Source organism: Varanus komodoensis, unplaced genomic scaffold (assembly GCF_004798865.1).
Source record: "Varanus komodoensis strain SLA01 unplaced genomic scaffold, ASM479886v1 scaffold24, whole genome shotgun sequence".
In the NCBI taxonomy this organism is placed as follows: domain Eukaryota; kingdom Metazoa; phylum Chordata; class Lepidosauria; order Squamata; family Varanidae; genus Varanus; species Varanus komodoensis.
In genome coordinates, this window is record NW_025335641.1 from 15,091,270 (window position 1) to 15,115,030 (window position 23,761).

The 23,761-nt window shown below is 40.4% G+C and overlaps 1 protein-coding gene across 1 annotated transcript in view; it reads left to right on the forward strand.

The window, feature by feature from the left end:
- The first annotated feature begins 6,355 nt into the window (after nt 1-6,355).
- Nucleotides 6,356-23,761, forward strand: part of NTNG1 (netrin G1) — a 259,586-nt gene continuing 242,180 nt past the window's right edge. The window contains exon 1 of the mRNA XM_044432442.1: nt 6,356-6,601. Within this exon, the coding sequence (XP_044288377.1) occupies nt 6,356-6,601 (246 nt within the window). The remainder of the gene's footprint in view (nt 6,602-23,761) is intronic.

A 23,761-nucleotide genomic window follows, 5' to 3' on the forward strand; every position in this document is an offset into this window, starting at 1 on the left:
AGTGAACTCAGTGGAGCATACTGCTGTGAAGCTATGTAGAGGATTGCAGTGTCTTTTATAGTGGCTCTAGAAATAAGTTCCTGGAAATACATCATTTATAGCATTAGATAAATACAGTCCATGCCTTTCCATAGGAATCAGAGTTTTACAGAACTGGTGTTACTTTAACAAGAAAGCTGACTTCACAAACAGTATTGTTTGGACCTTTTAAGAAATTATGTCTGATATATTACAGCAATATAAATTCACGGTAAGAATCCTTCCTTGGTCAGTAGTCAGATTGAAATCACACCCGGGAGTCCATCAGATGCATGATTCAAATCGCATAAATTTGTTTACAAAATTAGGGTTAGAGGGGGTGGGGTTCTTTCTTTGTTCTAGCTTTTTAGTAGTTAATTCTTTGCAGAAATGTAAGAGATGTTAACAACTGAAATTCAGAAAAAAAATGTTCAGGGAAAACATAGGAAACAATTCTGTGCAGAGCTACTCATGAGGAAGCCTGCTAATTTGATTGGGGCTTACGGGAATGTCCAGGGATACTGCCAAAATTTCTGGTTGGTTTCCAGCAACTTTACTTCTATAGTGGAGGGGCCAATCCTTTGCCTAAGCATCCGAATGATAATTTCAGTGCTGCACTTAAGAGTTACAAGAGCAATGCATTTCTATAGAAATGGCTCAAATAAAGACAGATGCTCTGTCAAGTTTTGGAGCTGTTGCAGTACATGTCCCTAAAAGTTCCTGAAATTATTACCTTCAAATAAGTTCATGTGTTTATTTTTCACTGTTCTGAATAGTGGCGACCTAGAAGTTGTAGCATTCTTGTATTAGGTTTTCCATATTCTGTAGGAGACAGAATCTGAAACATTCTACAAAGCTGCTTAGGTTGCTTCAGAACCTGTATTATAAATGATAAATTTTCTCTGTCTTTTCCTCCATTTTTACAGGTTTGAATATTAATAGTCCATGTATCTTTCTGTGAGGAAACTATCAACAACTTTTCATAGTTAGAATATTAAAATTGCACGTTTTTGCTAGACTCTTTATTAGCAAACTCTTGGAGTTCCGCCCCCTCCCTCTCCCTGAGCTCCAGAATGGATTTCACCAGGTTTCAAGCCTTAAGACATAGTGTATATACCCCATTATTCATCTGGTTCTATTTTCACTTGTTCAGCAAACTAATTTAGCATTTATGAAAAGCAGTGGGTTGGCTTTAAATGCAGAGATTGCATGGAGATCCATTTTCCAATGTGGCAGGGCACAGGGGAAAAAATACATTTAGCACCTTTGAACCTCATCTGAGGGAATAAAGTACAAGTCTCATTATCTGTTTGCTCCTGTTTAGCTTGCAAAGTTGATGGGTTGGTTTTAAATGCTGAATCTTTGTCCTAACAGATCTGATTTCTTGAGTGGTGCAGACAAAGTAGGAAATTGGATTTATAGTGGCACATTCTGGGCTGTGTTAAGAACAACACTGAATCCTTTAAAAAACACAACTGGAATATGCCAGGAAGCCCAAAGAGATCCATGTAAAATACATTTTTTTTTCAATGACAATTTCCCAATTTGCTTTATGGATTCCAAACATTATTTGTGTATGGATTTGCAGAATGTAAGGACCAGAGACTAAATTTGGTTTGTGCTGCATGTAACAGTATAACAAAAAGCAGCAAACGTAAACACGTTCATTTAAAATGCACAACAGTGGGAGTCTTATCCAGGTAAATATTTGCAGGGTTGATATTTGGGGCTTTACTTTTAAAATTCCAGTCCGTGGATACAGACAATCCTCACCTGAAGGGTTTTTCTGACAGAACACTCCATTCGCTTCTTGGTGGCACTATTTATAATGAGAAGATGATCCTGGTGGGTACAAGAAGAGAAGGTTTATTTCTCAGTGGCCAAGTCCACCACCAGACATTGCATTTGCTAGCAAATGCTGAAACAAATTGGTAGTTATCTTTTACCATAATGAATTCCAGCTAGGTTCCCCATTTTAGGGAACAGATTTGATGTGCATTACTGACTATCACGTGAGGTTGGACAGCAGTCATCTCTCTATTCCTAAAATGAAATTAATGTTCAGGAAGCTATTTCTGAGCCCCTGTTTCTAAAGCTTTATCAGGGAAAGTTAAAGGGGTGTGTGTTGTGGTACGTTTTTGAAGACCTCTTAGGAAGTCCCAGCATTGTGGAGACAGGGCACATGGAAAATTTTCAGTGGCTAAAAAACCATATTTTAACAAGGAACAGCTCTAGCTGGCCATGTGACATGTCTCTATTGAATATAGTTAGCATAATCCATTCTCCCCCCCCCACAGCCTCCACCCCCCCACCTCCCACCAGCAGGTTGCAGTCACCTTTCCATCAATCACTGAAAACATCCATTTCTGTATGTGAGATTCTGTGGATCGATTCTGTTTAACACAGCAGATGGCATGATCAGATGGTAAGCAAGGGTTATAAAGTGAGATTTTTTTAAAGGCACCTTTCAGTGATTAGCACTTTGCTATTAACACTTTGCAGTGATGGATCAAATATGACTGTGGAATGGAAATGGAAAAGATCCTTCTTTACAGATCCTTATTCTTCCAAGCTCCTTACCACAGACAACATTCACATTCAGAAAGTTTAGGAACCCAGGAACACCCAGTTGGGCGTTGAGTGTAATTTCTTGGGCTGTACTGAAACCAACTTCAGCTCCACCAAAATGTGTTTAGGATTGATGTGATAGTTTCCAAGTTCATTTGTAGATTGAACAAGTTACTTCACTGTAATGCTGGATTATTAAGATCCAGATCTCCTGAGTGGCTCTCTCCCGACTCACAAATCCCACATGGGCTGCATTATGTTTCCACCAAACACTCCAACACCCCTTAGCATATGATCTTTAGTCAATATCTTCTCCAGTATCATTGAGACCTCATTATTAATGAGATACCGCCGACTAGCTAAGCTATGCCATGTTAGCTCTTGCCAAAGCATGACATTTTTAATACATTAATAATATGTCTGAAATGTAATGGAAAACTATTAATCACATCCTGGACAGGTGCCAGAAATTTAAGCTATAATTGGCTGTTTCTTGTCAAGCATGTCAGTTGCATGATCTGGCATCTGTCTGATAGTCAAATCCCTTTCACAATCAGCTCCATTTCTCCCTTGTCAGCACACCGAATTCAATCAATGCTACAGTCTATAATTCTATGTAATGACCATCATCATGACTCTTAACTTGCTTTAACGAGAATTAATTATTACAGGGGAAAAGGTATAGCCTAGTGAACAGAGAGATCACAGCCGGTGTTGTCTTTAGTTTCGGTCGTCTGCATTCTTGCCTGCAGTTTGAATCTGTCTACATCATGGTGAAATGAAAGAAAGAGAAGGACAGAACATCTCCAATTGTTTTAGACATGGGGATGATTAAATACATATCTGCTTCGGAGTAAGTTGTACTGAAAAGAATAAGGTTTGCCTATAGCATCACATTTTATAGAAGAATGGTTATTCATCTCTTCAGTGTTAATTATAGGTAGCTTTAAAAAACCCAGATATTTGATAGCTTTGTCCAATTAAACAAGAAATGGAATTTCTTGTTTTGATAAGTGCATATGATATATATATACACACATGCACACATTCATGTGTACACACACACACACATGCATATATCAAGTATTCTTTCCAAACTGTGCATACAGGGTGACATGATAGAAGAAACTGTATAGCAATAGATTTGGAATTGATCCAACATTAATTCTAAATTACCAAATTAATACATAAAGTAATTTGGTGTTGATCACTGGACAAGACAAAGCATGTATAAAATGATGAACGTCCTTGGCCAAGTTGGCATGATTTTTTAAAAAAAGATATTCAGATTCTGTTAGTAAAAAATGCTTCTACATTTGAGACAAATTCAGATTTGAAGTTTGAGTATTGTGCAGATCACTGCTGAAAGCAAATTGAACTAGCCAACACACTTCCTAATACAATGCTTTGCATGTAACAGCTGTATGATACCATTTTATGAAATGAATATAATAGGAAATTGCACTTGCGTCCATAAGGCAATTATTGTAATTTGCTATGGAAACACAATGCAACCATCTGTTGGCGCTGCATAGTGTCTGTAGCTACGTTCCGTTTCGAGACTCTGCTTTATTTGAATAGAAGGAGCTTGTCTACAAAATTGTTTTGAAGCCCAGGTTCTCTTTTTTCCTGAAAGTAAGTGCTTTGGAAAAAACTGTGATACTGCAGACATCACCAACAAGGTGTGCTCTTTTTATAAAGGTGACATCATAGAAATAATTATGTTACTAGCTGGAGGACCATACTCAAAAACACACAGAAACAGCAGAACGGTTCCCAGATGTTTACTTACTGGAAACAAAGTAAAAGAGAATTGTGATTCTTCAGCACTGGCCAAATTCAAAAGGTTCAGGTATTTTCAGCATGGAGAAGACTGCATTGCACCTGCCTAAGGTGTAGCTGTTAAAGGTGAGGACTGTCAGGAGGAAAAAGGTAGCAACTCTAATTCAACACAATCATGAATGAATATATGTTCGATTCCCATCTAGACTTTTAACAATTAAGCATTCAAAGTCCTGTGACTGGATGGACAAGCATGGTTTCTCCCATATTGAGATATTTGTAATCTCAAATTCTTTCTATCCTGAATACAAAGAAACACACAGATTTTGGAAAATTCTTACACAGACTGAAGCAAAGTGAAATTCTCACCCATCATTAGCTCGACTCTGTTGCTCATACTGCATCACGCAAAAATGCAAGAGGAAAAGATGAAAACACCAGATTGACATGTTGGAATGCTTTGCTCTAATTATTGTTTTTAGGACTGTGGTGTAGACCAGGAATGGCCCAACTGTGTCATAGGGAATGGCATTCTTCTGCAGATGCTGGACTGTGAGAGCAATCTTGTGTACTCATGAGTGACTAGACTCTGTAATGCAATGGACAACATTGAGCACGGCAAAGTAAAACTGGTTGAGCACCAGGGGGCATAAAAAGAAATGTCTTTGAGGGTTAGATGGCACCCAAATGGTGTAAGGTGGTTGTTCTTCACACAAAGATCCCTCCTAAACTTGCCAAAGATCTGCACAAGGTTTCCGCCCCCCCCCCTTCTTCATTCAAAATATTGCTTTAAAACTACAATGTGAATATGGTGACGTTTTGAGAGGATGGGCCCTGTGATGGAAATTGACACATAAAAAATAATAATAATACTAAAGAAAATAACAGAATATCAGTAGAAAGGGAATTATTACTATAAGCTTCAAATGAGCAAACTGTTATCTTTGTCATTAAACACAATTAAACAAAAGAAGCAGAGCTCTTCCAATGCTAATGAGGAAAAATCCAAAGAGACAGAAGTGTGCTTGTAATATCTTTCTTATTAAGCTAACAAAAGCTGAGACATATACGACGCATTCTGAGCTCTCTAAGGTCCTCTTTCCAAGAGATGAAAAGCACACAAGTTGTTGTCAGTCCTTTGTCACTGTAATAAAAGATCCACCACCTTTGGTGGATTGGGGCTTATCCCCTCTGTGGTTATGAAATACTAAATCTGTTTAAGTACTGGTGCTTGCCAGAATGGAAAAATGCTTTTGAAGCAAACAAACAGAACGTCCCCACCCCCATAAGAATTCCCAGAGCACTCTATATATTCTATGTCTTTGTTAGAGTGGAATTTAATCTCTCATGTCAAAATAATTTTGGCATTGAGTGATTCTGCTTGCTTGTTCATCCCAGCAAAGCACCAGCAGTAAAGGTTATCCAGATTATTCCAATTTACCTTATATTGTATCAAGGCTCTTGAAATGTCAACATATCATATATTTTCTAATGCATTGATCCTTGGACAATAACTCTTACTTTTGTTGTTTCTAAAAGGGTGCTGGTGGCAGAAGAAAAGGATGATTGATGGCGGACAGGCTGTAAGACGCTCATCGTTGTGTTTCACAAACTGATTTATCAGTTTGGTCAGCCATTCCTCATGAATCGGGAAAAGGGAGGATCACTCAGGATTATTGACAGCACTGCGGAGGACTAGCAACTTTGCTAAATTATCATCAGCATTTGGACATTATTTACATATGTGATAAAATATCCTGCTACACCGTGGAAGGCAAGCTTGCTTTGAACCACATCTCTTTGACATGTTAGGCTTCCACCAAAGTTTTCAACTTACACAAATCCTACTTTAATCTAACACTTCTCCTCTGTGCTGGAACACAGTTTACAATAACTTCAGCTGCTCTGGTGTACATATATGTATAATACAGACTGCACTTAGATCTCTCCTGTTCCAGCCAGCAAGACGCCCGCAAAGGATTTAGAGATGTATTTGTCAAGATTCTTGTCGCTCCATGCCCTTTGGGTTACTGTGTCCTCAGTGATGCAGCACTATCCTTCAGTGTGGGGACATTATGATGTGTGTAAGACGCAGATTTACACAGATGAAGGGAAGTTTTGGGATTACACAGCCTGTCAGCCAGAAGCCATAGATATGATGAAATATGTGAAAGTAAACCTGGATCCACCTAATATAACATGTGGAAATCCACCGGAGACCTTCTGTGGAACGGTAAGGCCATTTCCCCTGACCCTGCTGAATTCTTGTATTGTGGAGTAGACCCTTGTAGATCCCTCTACAAGAGAAAGTGAATGTTCTTAGCTTCAACCTTGTGGAGCAAGGGCAAAGTTTATGTTTAGCAGAGAAGCTGCATGCTGACAAATTTCTGGAGGATAGGAAGCATCAACGCCTTTTAAACTGAAGAGAGGAGATGAGTGGTCATTTGTTGATGCCCTTGTTTAGGTACACTGAAATAAATGGAATACTTTTACTTCTTTCTTCATATGAAGGATGCCTTCTTTCACAAGTGTAGACATTTGGGTAGATATTTGGGTTTAACTCTGTATTTGGTTCAGAACTGGTTGATAGCTTGGATTGTGTGTTCTGGTTTGTTGGCATTCTAAGAATGTACACAAATGATCCTTAAATGTCTGAACCATGTCAGGTAATTTCCCACATAAAGATGTTAGCATTTGCAAATATGTATTTCTTAGGAAGACATTTCAGCATTTCTGGTGATCTAGCAATCGTATTTTTCAGAAAGGCACCTAAAGTGCTGCAGGTTTTTCTTTCCTTTCTGTACGTGAATCTAAAGTGAGTCCTCTTAGGTTCAAGAGTGACAGGTGCACATCTTTGGTATGAGATGAATAATCTGATAATATAAAACAACAATGGATAAAAAAGGCTGGCATAACCTGAGGCTTATGTTATCACATTCTAAGAATTCACATGGTTTTTTAGATAACAGCGAAATATTTGATGGTAGCCATGCCTTTCAGCAGAGATGCCAAATCTCTTCTGATCTGAGGGCAGCATTCAGTTTTGGAGAGGCCCTGTGGGGTTAGTGGGGCCAAAGGTGAAAGGGGTGTTATCCTGAGAATTCCAAGTTATTATAGCATGAAACTCAAAAATTTGGCAGTTGAAAAGCTGGGCATGGCGAGGGAAGGGAATGTGGCTATCTGCTGAACCATAGCATTGATCTGGAACTGCAGGAGTTGGCCTGAGGTTTAGCAGTCCTACTGTCAAAGCTCAGAAACAAGAAGACAAGGAAGGGGGAAGAAAGAAAAGAAAGGTTCCTTTCTTGCATTTAGCTCTCCTGACTTTTAAGTGGGTTCAACAAATTAGGTGCAGTCAGCATTGAAGTTGTGGATTAATGTCCACCATGGACCCTTTTACATCCCATGCACCTACAGTATTTGAAGTTTTCAAGTTTTCATATTGGTAATGTATTTGTCCTCAGCCCTTGGTGTTAAACACATCTGAGTTAAACCTGCATACCAGGTTCATGGGGACAAACCTGGAGGAAATGGCATTATAGATAAAGAAATGACATCAAAATCTGCTTCTGCGATAGCTCACAGAATGTTGGATATATAATTCTGTCTCAAACTGTGCATGTAGATTGATGCTCAGTTAGCCCAGTGATATGAATAAAAGCAGGACAAGAGCAGTAGCCTATATAGCTGTCATTGGTTCCATTTGGAGTTGCACAGGTGAACTTCCCAGTGGGTTGCTCCCATAATTCTGGGTAAGGCATATTGAAAATCTGTGATATGGAGTGTCTTGACCAAACGTATGATTTTGAAGTATGAAGTGAATTTTTCAGCTATTGCTCTGCCTGTTATATGGCCAGGATCTGCATCTTTGGAGAAGCTTTTGCTGTGTGTGCAAAAGATTCCAGGCTCTGTCTCTGGCATCTCCAAATACATCCAAGAAAGATTTCCATCTGAAACCCTAAATCAACCAAGCGAGATCATCTGCCTTGGCATATGGCAGCTTCTTATGTACCTATGTTCTTGGGGTGGAGTGGAATATGATCTAATTGCTGAAATATTTTCACACTGATAATGGAAGATGAGTGTTGAAGATTGATTCTCATTTAGCTTGGTCCAAATCATAGTAAATTAAACAGTAAGATTACAGAAGATACATCTTTCCCTTTATGATAGGATCCCTTGCCCCCTTTAGAATACACCTGGTCTCTAGCACCTATGACTGTCTTGTGGCCATAAGAATGCGCTGTCCAGGTGCTGAAGTCTGATTATTATGTTTTCTCTTAGCAATCTCTAGGGGTATCAGCAGGATAAAGTCAGGGAGAAACAAGAGGGAGGTAAAGAACTGAAAGTTAACCATGTATGGAAGACTTCAATGAACAGAAAGTTAACCATGTATGGCCTGTAATCCAGTCAAAGGAATAGTTTGGTACAGCATATAAAATATTTTATTTTTATGTATTTTATTTAGAATTTTTGTATGCCATCCCATTCGCATGAGCCTCGGAACAGCTTACATACAATAAATAAACGCAATACAAATAGTGCACATAAAATCAGATTTACCCTGGTTGCAATTTAAAAAACCTATAGATATTAAAAATTGTTAAAATATTGTTTAAATGAAAAGGTCTTAGCCTGGCGCCGAAAAACAAATAACGACGGCGCCAGGCGGACCTCTCTAGGGAGCGCATTCCATAGATTGGGTGCCACCGCAGAGAAAGCCCTCCTCCGAGTTACTTACCCTCTAATTTCCTTCACAGAGGGTTCCCGGAGACGGGCCTCTGCTGCCGATCTCAGGGGGCGGGAGGGCAAATATGAAAGAAGGCGTTCCTTTAGGTATCCAGGTCCCAAGCCATTAAGGGCTTTATTGGTGATAACAAGCACCTTGAATTGAGACCGGACTTCGATGGGGAGCCAGTGAAACTGCTAGAGGACTGGGGTTATCTGAGAATAACACCCAGCCCCTATCAGCAACCTGGCTGCTCTATTTTGCACCATCTGAAGTATCCAGACTGTCTTCAAGGGCAGCCCCACATAGAGTGTGTTACAGAAATCCAATACGGAAGTAACCAATGCAAGTGTCACTATCGCTAGACAATTATCCTCCAGGTAGGGATGCAGCTGATGGATTAACTGAAGCTGAAGGAAAGTGCTCCTCGCCACCGCAGTCACTTGAGCTTCCAAAGACAGCTCCGGGTCAAGGAGCACTCCCAAGCTGCGGACCCTGTCCTTTAGAGGGAATGCAGCCCCATTCAGGACAAGGTCCAAGTCACCTACCCAGGAGCCCAAACCACCCACCAACAGGACCTCCATCTTATCTGGATTGAGTTTCAGTTTATTGGCCCTCATCCAGCCCATTACCTTGGCCAGGCACTGGTTCAGTACACCGGTTCAGTATGATCTCAGATATATTGAGATCTTCTTTGATTCTCATAGTTGCCTGCTGAAATGTTGCTTTTGCTGCTGTACTGTAAGTGGGTTATGTGAATTGTGGCCTTCACATTGATCTTGTTGTTTTCTTCTTGTGTATGAGGAAAATAGTGGAGGTGGGCATTCATTGAAGACTGCAAATTAGTGGGAAAGGAAAAAGGAAGGCTGTGAAGGAATGAAGGGGAGAGAATCTCTTTTCCATAGAGTATACAGAAAAAGCAGCAGGCAAAATGCAGAGACATAATTATTTAAATGGCATGACAGACCTCATCTTCTTAGGCTTCCTTCATTAGGGATTTTTCCTTTGTTGGAACAAAGCAGGGGCACTAAATCTCAGGCCTGTTAACCAAATCTGGTGTGCTTGGTCCCATGCATGCATTAGGACCAGAATACTGAAAGGACCTACTTGTCCAGGTTGAGCCTCCTCACCTGTCGAGATCATCTTCATCTTGTATGTCCCCTGAGATACTGCTGGTTGAGATTAAAAGCAGGACTGTCGGGAATAGCCTAGCCTCTGGAACTCAATTCACTTTTGTTTTATATTGCCATCTGAACAACTTCCATTTTATACTGTATTTTTATACTGCATGTTATGTTTTAATATTATTGTAAACCAGCCAGGGAGCTTAGGCTATTGAGTGGTATAAAAATGTAGCAAGCAAACAAAAATTTCAAGGGATGCTTCACTGACCTCCTTGCTGATGACCCTTAAGAAATTGGTGAAGAGCTTTGTCCTTAGGAAGGCTGCCAGCATGCAATTTTAATTTGCCGTTTTAATCAGTCATTTAATTTGGAATAGTTTAAATATTTTGATTGCAGTTACACTGTGGCTTTCTGCTGCTGTTTTGTGTTTTCATGTTATAATGTAAATTGCAAGAATGATTTTACTTGATAATTACTGACTTGTTCTATGGCGCCTAGAACTCTTTGGCGAAAACGCTGGGTAGAAATGCTCTCTAAAAATATAAATGCTTGATGTGCATCCAGAGAGATTTCTAAGGTTACTTTTCTGAACTTAGCGTATGAATGTTTCTGCACACAGCCTCTCTGGAAGCACAAGGAGCTGCAGTTTTCAAAATTAAATCAGCCTGTAATATTATCCCCAACCACCACCCAGAATGTGAGGTTACTCTTGCAGTGATGCAGTTTGTTTGTTTTCATGCTGGTTGAAAGGACACAGTCCAAGCTTGGAGACTGGCTATGAGGTCAAAGCATTTTTCTGACTTCATCGCTGGAACTTTGAAAAATCCTATGACTGTCTTGTGGCCATAAGGATGCGCTGTCCAGGTGCTGAACTCTGATTATTTTGCCTTCCCTTAGCAAACTCCAGGGGTATCAGCAGGACGAAGCCAGGGAGAAACAAGAGGGAGGTAAAGTTTATTCTTGAAAATTCTCAAAGTTCCCAAAAGTTTTTAAAAAATCTTTTTAAAAAGTATAAGTTCAAAAAGCAAACCATGCAAATACCCATGGCATGCTGGAAAAGAAAACAAGGGACAGAGTGGAAAACCCTTTTAAACTTTATGGTATTGCAGAAGATGCCATGTTTGGCTGGCTGGATCCCCAGACAGGAACACCCATATTAGCCTGTAAAATATACTGCAACATTTTGTTGCAGGTTACATCTATCTGTTCTGTATTGTTGTTGTTAAAGGGGTGGCTCTGGCATTGATTAACGGACCTGCTGATAGTTTGGAATACTAATTTGTACAGGGATCCAAATGTTTTGTCATTTGGTTTCTGGGAAAGAAGGAGTAAGCAGATCTCTCATTTTGATTTTGCTTTTATTCTAGTTGATGTGATTTAATTTGTAAGATTTCTAAACTCTGTTTTGAAATTGCACCTTGTGTAGCTAGCCACTGATTTCAAATGGCTGACTTCTCCCTATTCGCACTTCCACTGGCTCCCCTTACTATGTTTCCGGTGGGGAAGAATGTATATTTGTGTTCCTAAAGACACTGGCAAAAAGCTCTGTGATTTAGTAGCAATTCCCTGCAATTTAAGCAAAGCCATTGTTATTTCATCAATGCATGTGTGTGCATATCTATTTCAATTAAATCATAAAACAGAAATATTGATGTCTTTTTGTACAGATATGAAATGTATGAAGATTCCTTTTTCCCCAGTGTGTCAGACAATGTACCTCTGTGTTCAAGTGCTCAGTGCGGGTGGGTTGGAAGATGCAAACTGAAAGCAAGAGCAAGCTGTGCATGCACAGAGGGCCAGTAGAGTCCAAAAGAGAAGGTGCATGACTGCAAACAAAATCAGATATTTAGAGCTTCAAGATGAAATTTGCAGAAGGAGAATCTTGTTAGGCTGATGCTATCTGATCTGTTTTAATACAGGGGTAAGAGACCTGGAACCTTCCAAGTGTTTTGGACTACAGCTCCCATAATGCCAGACTATTGGCCATGCTGGCAGGAGCTGATGCGAGCTGCAGTTCAAAACACCTGGAAAGTCCCAGTTTGTTCTTCCCTGCTTTCATATTTGTGCCTGTGCGACTTTCATACATGTTTCTTTGTTTGCAGGGTTTTGGCTGATTAGTTGTCCAAAGGGCCTCTTGCTAGGTAGGAATGACTGGGGAGGAAATAGTGTGGAGACTGGGAGACAGACAGGGGTAGAAGTGCTTCTTGTAAGTAGCTAGGGCTTACTTCAGGGCTTTGAACAAATAAATAGTAACAATGCAAAAGAGAAGATTTGTTCATAGGCAGACACAACCCTGTGCAAGATCCCAATGGCTTGAAAGGGGTAACATTATCCTGGAACTATCAGCAGACTGTCTTTTTCCCTTCCTCCTGAAGGGGTTATGTAGAAGGCTTGAAGGAGGATGCAGATGGAGGAAGTCGCATATGTTTGTACAATTTATGGCACAGAAGTGCTGATGGCAGCGGAAAAGCGAGCCGTTGAGTGCCACTATGGATTTCCTAGCGAATCAAAACTAAATTAAGAAACAAAGATTATTAAAAAGTCTTCTATGCATGTAATTGTGGCATAATGTTATGAGTTGGACCTTCAATGTTTTCCTTGGAGATTTTCAGCATCATTAATACAGCATGCCTTTCATTACAAGGAGCCTCACACTGCTGCAAAAAATAGGCAAAGGAAGGGCTCTCTGGTGTAGTTAGCAGTGCCATGATTATGTTTACTGAAATAATTAAACCGTCGGATTCCATTCATCAGACTAGTTTGTAAGGCAAAATGCAAAATGAAAATGGGGTTTCAGGTGGAAATGCTCTAATAATATATGCATGGGTACCTCGGGACAACAAATCGATACAGGACTGCAGCAGCAATATCAAAAACAAATCTACTTTGGAAGGTTGCTAGCTGGTAATTTATCATGAAGGGGAAAATAGCCAATTCAGATTGTATACCTCCCATTTTCCTTAGGAAACCTTTTAGAAGTGTGAGCTTTTCTACTTCCTTCCTTCCATGAGGGTAACTGATTTCAGTGAACAGCATTTCATTTTTGCTAATGAATGAAGGTTATTCAAACTCAAAGGCATGGCATTAGCTTTGCTTGTGGCTGGTTTTATTGGGGTTTTATTTTGATGTTCCTGGATTTATGAAACCACCTTGAGTATTTGGAGCCGCAGCAGAGAAATGAATAAAATACCACTTTTAGCGGAGCTTATTCTCACACTTAGCAACCTAAAGAGCTTGGGAGATGCATACGGACCATTGGATGAGGGTGGAGTTAATGGACAATGAGGAGATTGCAAAGGAGCTGAACAAATTATTTTCATCTGTCGTCACTGCAAGGGATACAAAACAGATTCCTGTGCCTGAACTCGTATTTTCAGGAAGGGGGTCTGAGCAATTGAGGCAAATAGTAGTGACAAAAGTTGACAATCTGGATGTTAATAAACCACCAGGCCCAGATGGTGTTGTTCTAGAGTTCTTAAAAATTCAGATATGAAATTGTTGACCTTCTAACACAATTATATAACATGTCGCTCTGCCTAAGAGGACTGGAAAATCACAAATGTAATGCCAGTTTTTAAAAGAGTTCTGAAAGCATCCAGGAAATAATTTGGTTAGAATGCTTATTAAAGATTAACTTAATCGGCATATAGAATAATAAGCTCCACTGAAGAAGAATTGACAGGGCTTTAGCAAATTGCTTATTGCCTCACCAACCTGTTAGAGTCTATTGTCAATATGTGATCAATAAATATATGATCAAGGTAATGTAGAGCAGTGTAATGTAGAGCAGTGTTGAACCTTTCCATAGCTGGGGACCAGCAAAAAGAGGAAAACCACCTCAGGGATTTCTCAGGCAGAAACAAAAGGCCCCATACACATAATATAGTATTCTGTGTATTAGTTTATAAACACAATGCAACAAAAATGAAAATTCTCTGAAACAACCAGTAACTGTGTCACAAAAAATGCCAACAAAAGAGCAAAATTCTGAAATCAGCACGGCGTGGCTCCCAGCCGGCTCCCACCGAGCCATCTCTTCTCTCTCTACCCCCCTGGTGCACCCCCTGCAATAGTGATGCCACCTGAGGTGGAGCATAGCCAGCCCCCATGCCAGTCTGAGGCAAGTGGGATGCACCCACTTCCATGGACTGGCAGGAAATCTCCTGCAGACCGGCACTGGTCCCAGGACTGGTATTTGGAAACCACTGATCTAGAGGACATTGCTTACTCGGACAAGCAAAAGGCTTTTGACAAAGTCTGTCACCAAACCCTCCTGAAACTTCCTCTTAAGAATGGAAGAGCTCTTCTTACGGATCAGTACTTGCTTAAGGAACAGAAAGCTGAGTGAAAGGATGTAAACAGTGGAGTACTACAAAGATCTATTTTGGGGATCAATGCCTTTTGCTTCATTCATAAACTCTCTGGAATTAGGAGTGAATGAGTTTGCTGATGACAGCAGATTATTTAGGTTGGTTTAAACAAAAAGGGATTGTGAGATGCCCCAAAGAATCTCTCCAGACTGAGAGAATGGGCATCAGAATAGCAACTGTGCTTCAGTGTAATCAAGTAAAGTAAAGTAATATATGTTGTGGGGGGAAATCAATTTAAAAGTACAAAGGAATGGAATATGAGCAAGTGGTAACTAACAGGAAAGAGTTTTTGGGCTTGTGATAGAATATCAATGTGTGGCTGCTTGTGAAAAAAGCAAATTCCATGTTAGGGATAATTAGGAAAGGCACTGAAAATTGCTGAACACCCTGTCATTGAATATTTGTCAGGCACCTACTTTAGTGAGGTTTAGGCGCCTGAAGAAAACTTTTCTTTTTGGTGTAACATTGGACCTGCTTAGATCATCTATAGTGATGGCACTGGTTTTAATTTATTAATTTTATTAATTTATGGTTTTGTCTGATTATATATATTGTGTTCTATCTTGTTCATATTTTAACCGCATTGTTTTATTTCCTGCTATTATTGACACTTTTATTGTAATGGCCACCCAGACAGCATGATGCTAGCAGGTGGATTATATGCAAATTTAATAAACAAACAAGTAAGTAAAATTAAACTGCCATTATCATACTCCCTTATACAAATCAGAGATGCAACTGCACTTTGAATATTTGTGGTGCCAGTTCCAGTCACCACATCTGGAAAAGACCTTGTAGAGTGGCGAACCCTGCAGAAAAGGGCAGCTAAAATGATGAAGGAGTTGGAGCAATTCTCGTTTGAACAAAGGTCGCAACAGCTGAGGTTGTTCAGCTTAGGAAAAAATGGCTAGGAAGAATAGACATCACAGAGGTGTGTGAAATTATGCAGAGTGTGGAGAAAGTGGATAGGGAGAGATTTTTCTCCTTCTTTCATAATACTAGAATCTGGTGTCATCCCATCAACCTGACTGGTGGGATATTCAGGACAGGTAAATAATAATAATTCTTCACAGAGAGCATAGTTAAACTGTGGAATTCACTTCTGCAAGATGTCATGATTTTCACCCACTGGGAGGGCTTTAAAAGGGGATTGGATAAATTCAGTGGCTATCTGTGGCTGCAAATCCTGATTGGCTATAAGCTGTCTCCAGTGTTAGAGACAGTGTTCCATTGTATGCCAGTTGCTGGGGAACATGGCTGGCAAGGGTAGATGAGTGCTTTTGCACTGCTGTCCTGTTTATGGGTTCCCATGAACTGTCTGTCAGCAGTGTGTCAAGAGTTCTGGGCTAGATGAAACCTTGTTCTGACCTTAGGTTCTTAATTTTGGACCTTTGGGTGCTCTGTAGAAACTTTAGTTAACATTTTAATTAGTATTTTTATTTTTGTGATGGGTGGGAGGAGGTGCAGAATAAGAGCGCAGGTCTGGGAAGTAAAAATGGCCTGTGAGCCTCCAAAAGATGTTCGCTCCTGGTGGATATAAATGTTTAAATTAAAATCAAACAAGGAAAAGCGGACAGAAAGCTTGTTAAATGCCTCATTATTTACACAAGCATTCAGCTCAGGACTTGTTGGTTTTGATGTTTTTAGATTAGATATTATCATATGTGAATTGTTTTAGTGTGATAGTATGATTTTACGTTTTTTTACTGATACTGGTATTACTGATGCTGTACATTGCCTTCTGTTGGCTTTGGAGAAAGGGCAGGAATTCTTGATATATAAATAAGGATGGTTGTGATCCCGGCCTTTATGTACAGATTTGGATTATAAATAAACAAATAACATTAATGCTGTATGCATGAAGGAAGAAGATTATGTAATTTCCCTTTGTGGTTCTAAACCTGTTTCAAAGGAACATCTGAACTCAGCTGGACTTCCTTTGTAAGTCTCAGTCCAAAGAGTCTCCCAGTCCTACAATATACCTTGAAGACAGAACATGTAATCCTAAGCAATACTTAGGCATGTAAGCAGTTTTTCCTTTTTTGACTTAGAACAGCAGAGTGCTGTGCCATACCACAAAATAATCTTCAATCTCCTTTCCGTTTCAATATTGGTTTGCCCTATGGCATAGGAAGCTGCTATTTGTGAACCACAAGTACCCTCTGGGGTTTCTAGAACTAGTTTCAAGAGTCTTGGGGTCTTGACCTATATGTCACTGTTCCCTTCTCAATGACCTATTTACCACTAAAAGTGCAATTCTTTTTAGTATGTGTTATGCCCTGGAGTCTAGTATAGCAGCCAGAATTCTCAGCCTAGTAATTCTGTTTTGGGTACCACAGCTGAACAGAGCTCATAATCTTTCCTCTCAAAAATCCACTGCAGGTTACCCCCAGCCGCTCAATTTCGGGCTGAAGGACAATCTGTTTATAGCTGCTATTTTAAAACAATTAAAAGTGAGAAATCCTTGCTGATCATCTTCCAGCCACTCAGAGATCGGCTAACAGATCTAATTGCTGGCCACTTCTGGGAGCAGAGCTCAAGATAATGCAAATTAAGTGATTGCTCATCACACCGTTGTGTCGCATGTGATGCTGTGCATAGGGAAGACAGAAGGGGGCACATGCCACTTCTCAGTACAAGAAAGTTTATGCACTGGGTCAGGACCTGTGTCACACACACACACACACACACACACACACAAATACTGTTTGCATGTGTATTGTGAAAGGCTGGAGAGCAAGGGACAAACGTGCAAGGATTTGGGAACGGAAACCGCAAAGGAACTGGGTGCTCTGGAGGAAGGGATCCATTTGTCTTTACAAGCCATATGAAATGTACTTTTCAAATGTTATTCCTCCTAGTCAAGGTAGAATATTGAATGCATGTGTCAATAACAATAATACACCATATATATTAACATAGAAACATAGAAACAGAGCGAGTCAGAAGGGGTCTCCCAGGCCATCTAGTCTGACCCCTGGCTCCAGCCGGCTCAGCTCACGACATGCCTGCCATGTGGACGTCCAGCCTATCCTTGAACACCCTCACCGATGGGGCCTCAACGACCTCTCGTGGAAGCCCATTCCACACCCTCGGGGTCCTGACTGTCAGGAAGTGCTTCCTGGCATCCAAATGGAACCTTGGCTCCCTGAGCTTTGCTCCATTGGAGCACGTCCTGCCTTCCTCTCTCCTGCAGGGGAGAACAGGTCTCTACCCATCTCTATTCAGGATGAAGATGATGGCATTTCCTAGTTTTCTTTGATGTGCCATACATTTTAATTTCATTAAAAGAATATAAATGCTATTAATATCACTAAGACCCAACAGTGCCTTGCTGTTGGATGTTTGTTTCTCTTGCACCCTAAAGGGAATCATAAATATATAAAATAGATATATCTTTAATAAATCAAAATTAAAAACCCACATTCCAGGAAAAAACAAGATTCAGCTGTCATTCATTAATCTGCCTAAAAGCACATTTGTAAATTATTAACAAGATTATGTCATGATGAATTTGGCTGTAAGTTTATGCTTTCTAAAGCAAGGCTTTTTAGGGTTTCATTTTTGAATGAAAAAGAGATTAATCATTCTGTTAAAGAGACTTTTCACCCTGGATCATGTAAACACATTTTTGAATGAAATCTGGATTTTATAAACAAATATGCTACTGGAGGAGTGGGAGACAATCTTGCTGAAATCTTACGGCAGTTATGCATAATAAAATCATTTTAATAGAAGCATATGTTGGGGAAGTATAGCAAATAACCCATTCCTTTATTCATGGATGCTTCCTTAGGCAGATAACTAATCCAGAAATCTGTGTTTGGCTACTTGGGCCATCCAGTCTGGCCATGTACCCACTATTAATGCTTCAGATTTCTGCTATTGAACTGAGCCACTGACTTCCCAGTACAGGGCCATGGGGCTGGCGGTTTGGCGCTATTCCACCACCAATACTGAACTCATACTCAAAGAAAGCCATTTTATGCATTAGGCCCCTTAGCACATGTCCTAACCTGACCCACCAGATCGAGAAGTGCTCTTGGCTCATTTCCAAATCATTTGTTTCCCGAACTTTCCTTAAAAAACAATCCAAATCTGCAAGTTTTGTTTTGTTGCTGTTTAGAAAGCCTGAAACAAAAGGAAATGAAGAAGGACGTCCCTGCAGGCTTTCCCTGGAGCGAAACTACATTTGAAATAGGGGAGGGCATAACTGGCATCACAGAGAGTTCAGTAAAGACAAGTAAGGAGTTGTCTCTCCATAAGGAGAAGCGATGCTCCTCTGTTCTTTTCATGCCAGAGGTCATGGGAGTTTGCATTTTCCTCTGGCTCGCTCTTGAATTGAATTGGGTCAGGAGGCAAAGGAAATTACAGTCCTGTGTTCCCTGCCATTGACCTCGAATGATCTAAACAGTCTGGATCTTGGATGCCTTTGCAAGAGTGTATTTCAGTCTGTACCTTTCTGTAATCTAAGATCAGCAAAGGAGGCCTTGCTGAAGGTTTCATTATATTTTACCTCCACTAGATGCAGAGCCTTCACAGTTGCTATCCTGGAACTGTGGAAGGCTAGTCCATTGCCTGTAGATTAAACACTTTCTGTCTAGGGATGTACAAGAATTTCATTTCAGCTTGTAGGCAGTGGGGAGATTGCTCATTCCTGACCTTGACACCAAGTTTGAAAAATAAGCACTTAAAATTCACATTAAATGCATATGTTCAATGGAGTTAATTTTTTTGTTTTTTTTTCTTTTCTGCTGACTGTGCTTTGTTTTAAGCTGTATTCATACTGAGTTTAAATGCACTTTATTTGTCAACTACTTTGTGTTATTAAAATTATTTAAGTGCTTCTTACCACAAAGTCCCTACCCTTTAGGTGGTGCCGACTTAACTACAGAGAAGATCAGATAATTCTGTTCTCCAGACTAGTGCCTGGAGACCTTTGTGAGTATAGAAATTGGCCAACCCTATCTGTTATCAATATTATTGCAATAGCTGCATTGATTTTAAACAAAGCAAGTAATACCTGCTTTTTTAACCATGGGAATTATTGTTGTGTCATTGCAAATGTACCAGAAATGAGTTCCAAGAAAATAGCTTTTCCTAACAAAACTTGGTGCCCTCAATGAATGAAGGAGAAACTACACACAATGTCTACAGATGCACAGGATTCCACATTTGGACAGGGAGAGATGCCCAGTAGTCCACTTAAATGGTTTGGGCTTTACGTTGCCTTCCACAAGGTGAGCATGGGATAGGAGTGCTTAGATCCCACTGTTGTTTGACCCATTAATTCTTCTTGTGCCGCAGTGCTGAAAAGAAAGCTGAAATTCAGAGAGAAAGAACGAAGAGCTCTTATGTCTTGCAAATAAATCAGGTTAGCAGCTGGATGGTTCAGCTATGGGAATATAAGTTCCCAATCTTCACACAGTATTTTACTTTGAAAAATTGGCAGTAATCCTGCATGCTTTATCTAATAGAGTGAGGCAAAGAAGGCGTGGGATATAAAAATGTTAGTCTCTTAAGAGCAAAAGGTTCAGCAATATCCAGAGGCAGAAATATCCATAAACACATCATTTCTTAAGGTTATATTTTTAGTACTTTTTGCCTCTAGAATTTAATAAATCCACATGGGAACAGTCACTTGGCAGTGACACTGTCTTGATATTTAAGTCTTGACAGTGTGAATGTAATTATAGAGACTAGCCTTTGAATGAATTTTAATAACATAGATGCCCTATGAAGAGAATAGTTCCCTGCACTTTTTGGTTATTAATCTCCTTCTTTGCTCCCATGCCCACTTACTTTCAGTCCTCAGGGATTGGCCTGAAACCCAGTATGACCCATACCAGAGCAAATAAATCAGTTGATATTCAAGAGCGTCTGCCCAGATGATAATAAGTCACAGAAGTTCCACAAAAGGCTACTTAATAACTAGCGTCGCTTCCATTGACCTGGGCTTTTTGTATCGCCTGCCCCAGTCCAACTAAAGAAGTCTATGCCCATATCACTTCCCAACTTAGGAGCAGAAGGTGCAGAATGAAAATCAAAAGGTTAGCCCTCTTCAGGTGTTCCTTTTTGAGGATCAAGCAAGCTCATGATAATGAGGAGAATACCATTGGTCTGTTGTCTTCTGCACAAGGAGACTTACTTTCTAAGGGGATAGTTCCTTCTGTCTGTGAAGGTATTTCACCCAATTTGGAATCCTGGAAAATAGGATTTCAAATCATGAGGAAGACTCAACATATAGACGAGCACCTTACCTTTAAGAAATCTGAAGTCACTGGATGAGGCAGTCCTGGTGGTTTTGTGCAGACTGAAAATCTGTTTAGAGTCAACTCGGAGCAAAGGTTTCAATGTACTGGCTTCCTCTCCAGAATTCCCTACCACCTGATGTCTGGCAGGCAACAAGGTTCCTTTGCTTGCAGCATTACCTAAATATATTTTCATTTAACAAGCACTTTCTGAATGACTAGTCATGGTTCTATTGGCATTTTTTTATTATTTTGTATTTAGATTCTTTTTTCTGTATAGTGAAACAGAGAAAATCTCTGATAAATCTGCCAAAGTGGAAAGACAATATAAATATGTAGGGCTGGATCCAGATTTACTGCAGATGCACTAAAATTAATGAGGAAACTGCCACAGTTCATTTTAAGTCCCAGTGGGCAGGAACCAATGGGACACTTGGGTCCCTGCAAATTGTCTTGCCTCCATTGCACAAGCAGCCCCCACTAAGGGCTATTTCTAAGGTTCACACAGCTAAACCTGGATCTAACCCAAAGGTTTTATGTGGACCGTATAATTCAGGTCAGAAATTGCTTCACAGCCATGCTTGAGATGTGTCCCAGTGTACTCTGGACTGCCAGAACTCATAAACCTCAGTATTTGTCTGCTGCATGGAGCTCCTAATTCTAATTGGTCCTAAAAAGAGATTATACACAAATTTTGATGGTTTATACTTCTGTTCAAATACCAGTGGGAGCATGCAATACAGAGCCAAATGGACCAGTAGTTTGATTCAGTAAAAGACATAGATTCATATGTTCCTCTATGTTGAACAGACTGCCTGAAGGTTGGGTCTTGACTTGCTTGCCTGGAGTTACTAAAATGTAATTTTGTCAGGACTGCACAGATGTACTTGGGGACTCTGTGTTACTTGCCTTCAGCCTTAGCTCTTGGTACTAGTTCTGGCTGTGACTCTGTACTGAGCCCTATTAGCATGCCCTTAGCAACAGCAGTGAAATAGGAATAGGCTGTGCTGAACCGGTGCCTGGCCGAGGTAATGGGCTAGATGAGGGCCAATAAACTGAAGCTCAGTCCAGACAAGACGGAGGTCCTTTTCGTTGGCGGATAGGGCTTCAGTGAGGGTGAATTGAACCTAGTCCTGAATGGGGTTGCACTCCCTCTTAGGGATAAGGTCCGCAACTTGGGAGTGCTCCTCGACCCAGAGCTTTCATTGGAAGCTCAGGTGACAGCAGTGGCGAGGAGCGCTTTCCTTCAGCTTCGGCTGATCCATCAGCTGCGCTCCTACCTGGAGTACAACTGCCTGGCGACAGTGACACATGCGTTGGTGACTTCCCGTCTTGACCTCTGTAACGCATTCTACGTGGGGCTACCCTTGAAGACGGTCCGGATACTTCAGTTGGTTCAAAATAGAGCTTCCAGGCTGCTGACGGGGACTGGGCGTTATGTTCACATGACTCCAGTCCTCCGTCAGCTTCACTGGCTTCCCATTGAAATCCGGGCTCAATTCAAGGTGTTGGTGATGACCTATAAATCCCTAAACAGCTTGGGTCCTGGCTACCTGAAGGACCGCTTATGTCCATATACGCCCGCCCCCTGAGATCTGCGGGAGAGGCCCTTCTCCAGGAACCCTCCATGAATGAAATTAGAAGGGTAGGTACTTGGAGGAGGGCTTTCTCTGTGGTGGCGCCCAATCTATGGAATGCGCTCCCCAGAAAGGTCCGCCTGGCTCCGTCATTATTTGTTTTTTGGCGCCAGGCGAAGACCTTTTTATTCAAACGTCATTTTAATTGCTAATATTATTTCCTTATTTTTTTCTTTGGCCAGGGCGACTTATTTTATATTGTTAATTCATTTTATATTTTTAATGTATTATATTTTAATTGATGTTTTGTGAGCCGCCCCGAGGCTTCGGTGAATGGGGCGGCATAGAAATTATCTAAATAAATAAATAAATGAGCTCTCTCCCATTAAAACCTAAGAATCATGGGATGGCATCCTTAATCCATGCATAAAAGGCTGCCAGATGAATCCAAAATTGACTTTTTTTAAAAGATAAACAATACCAATAAACTCAGTCATTTAGAAAATAAATCTACTAAAACAAATCTAATACATATGTCTTGCCCAAACTGAATAAAAGGTTGACAATGAATACTTTGATTATCTGGATAATTATTTCTACACATTTCCAGCCAGTGCTAGTAGCAGACCATAAACACTCATGCTTTTCCCTTCCCTGGTGGTGAAAAACTTTTGAGTAAATATCAGAAAGACTTAAAAAAAGAAAAAGAAAGAAACCGAGGACCTTTTCCCCAAGATACGTGTCAATCCTGTTATTTCTGTTTTCCTTAGCTACTACTTTTTGTAGCAGACTGCTGATGCTATGGAATATGGTAGAGTTGGCACATGCATTGGAAGGTGGAGTTATGCCTTTGTAGCAGGTGTGCCATAAGCTATTTCAAAGGTATGTCAAAAGATGCACTTGGTGGCTTTACATGCTAAGGAACTTCTCATCCTAGTGGTTCATCAGTATCTGAGTTTGGTGGTGTAAGGATGCTTGGAAAGGACTGTGTTAATTTTGCCTTTCTGCTGGCATCCATTATTCTCTGCTTGTAAAGGAAATGCCCAGAGGACCTCCTGTTTCCTTAAAGGTTCTCTGCATGAGCCATAAAGCTGGGAAATCAGCATTCTGGTTCTAATAGAAATCCTCCATGAAAATGGGAGGTTCCCATCCTCATCTAATATGAATAAAGTTTAACAATAACACCCAAGGATGGAGGGGTGCTGTGGTTCCCCATCTCATGTGTTTAATCTTACAGTAAGAAAATTTCTGAGTAGGGCATAACAGAGCAGGTTTTGCCATCTCACAGTAGTCACATTTCGCTGCTACAGTTGAATCTACTATTGAATCCTTTAGGGCTGCTGTT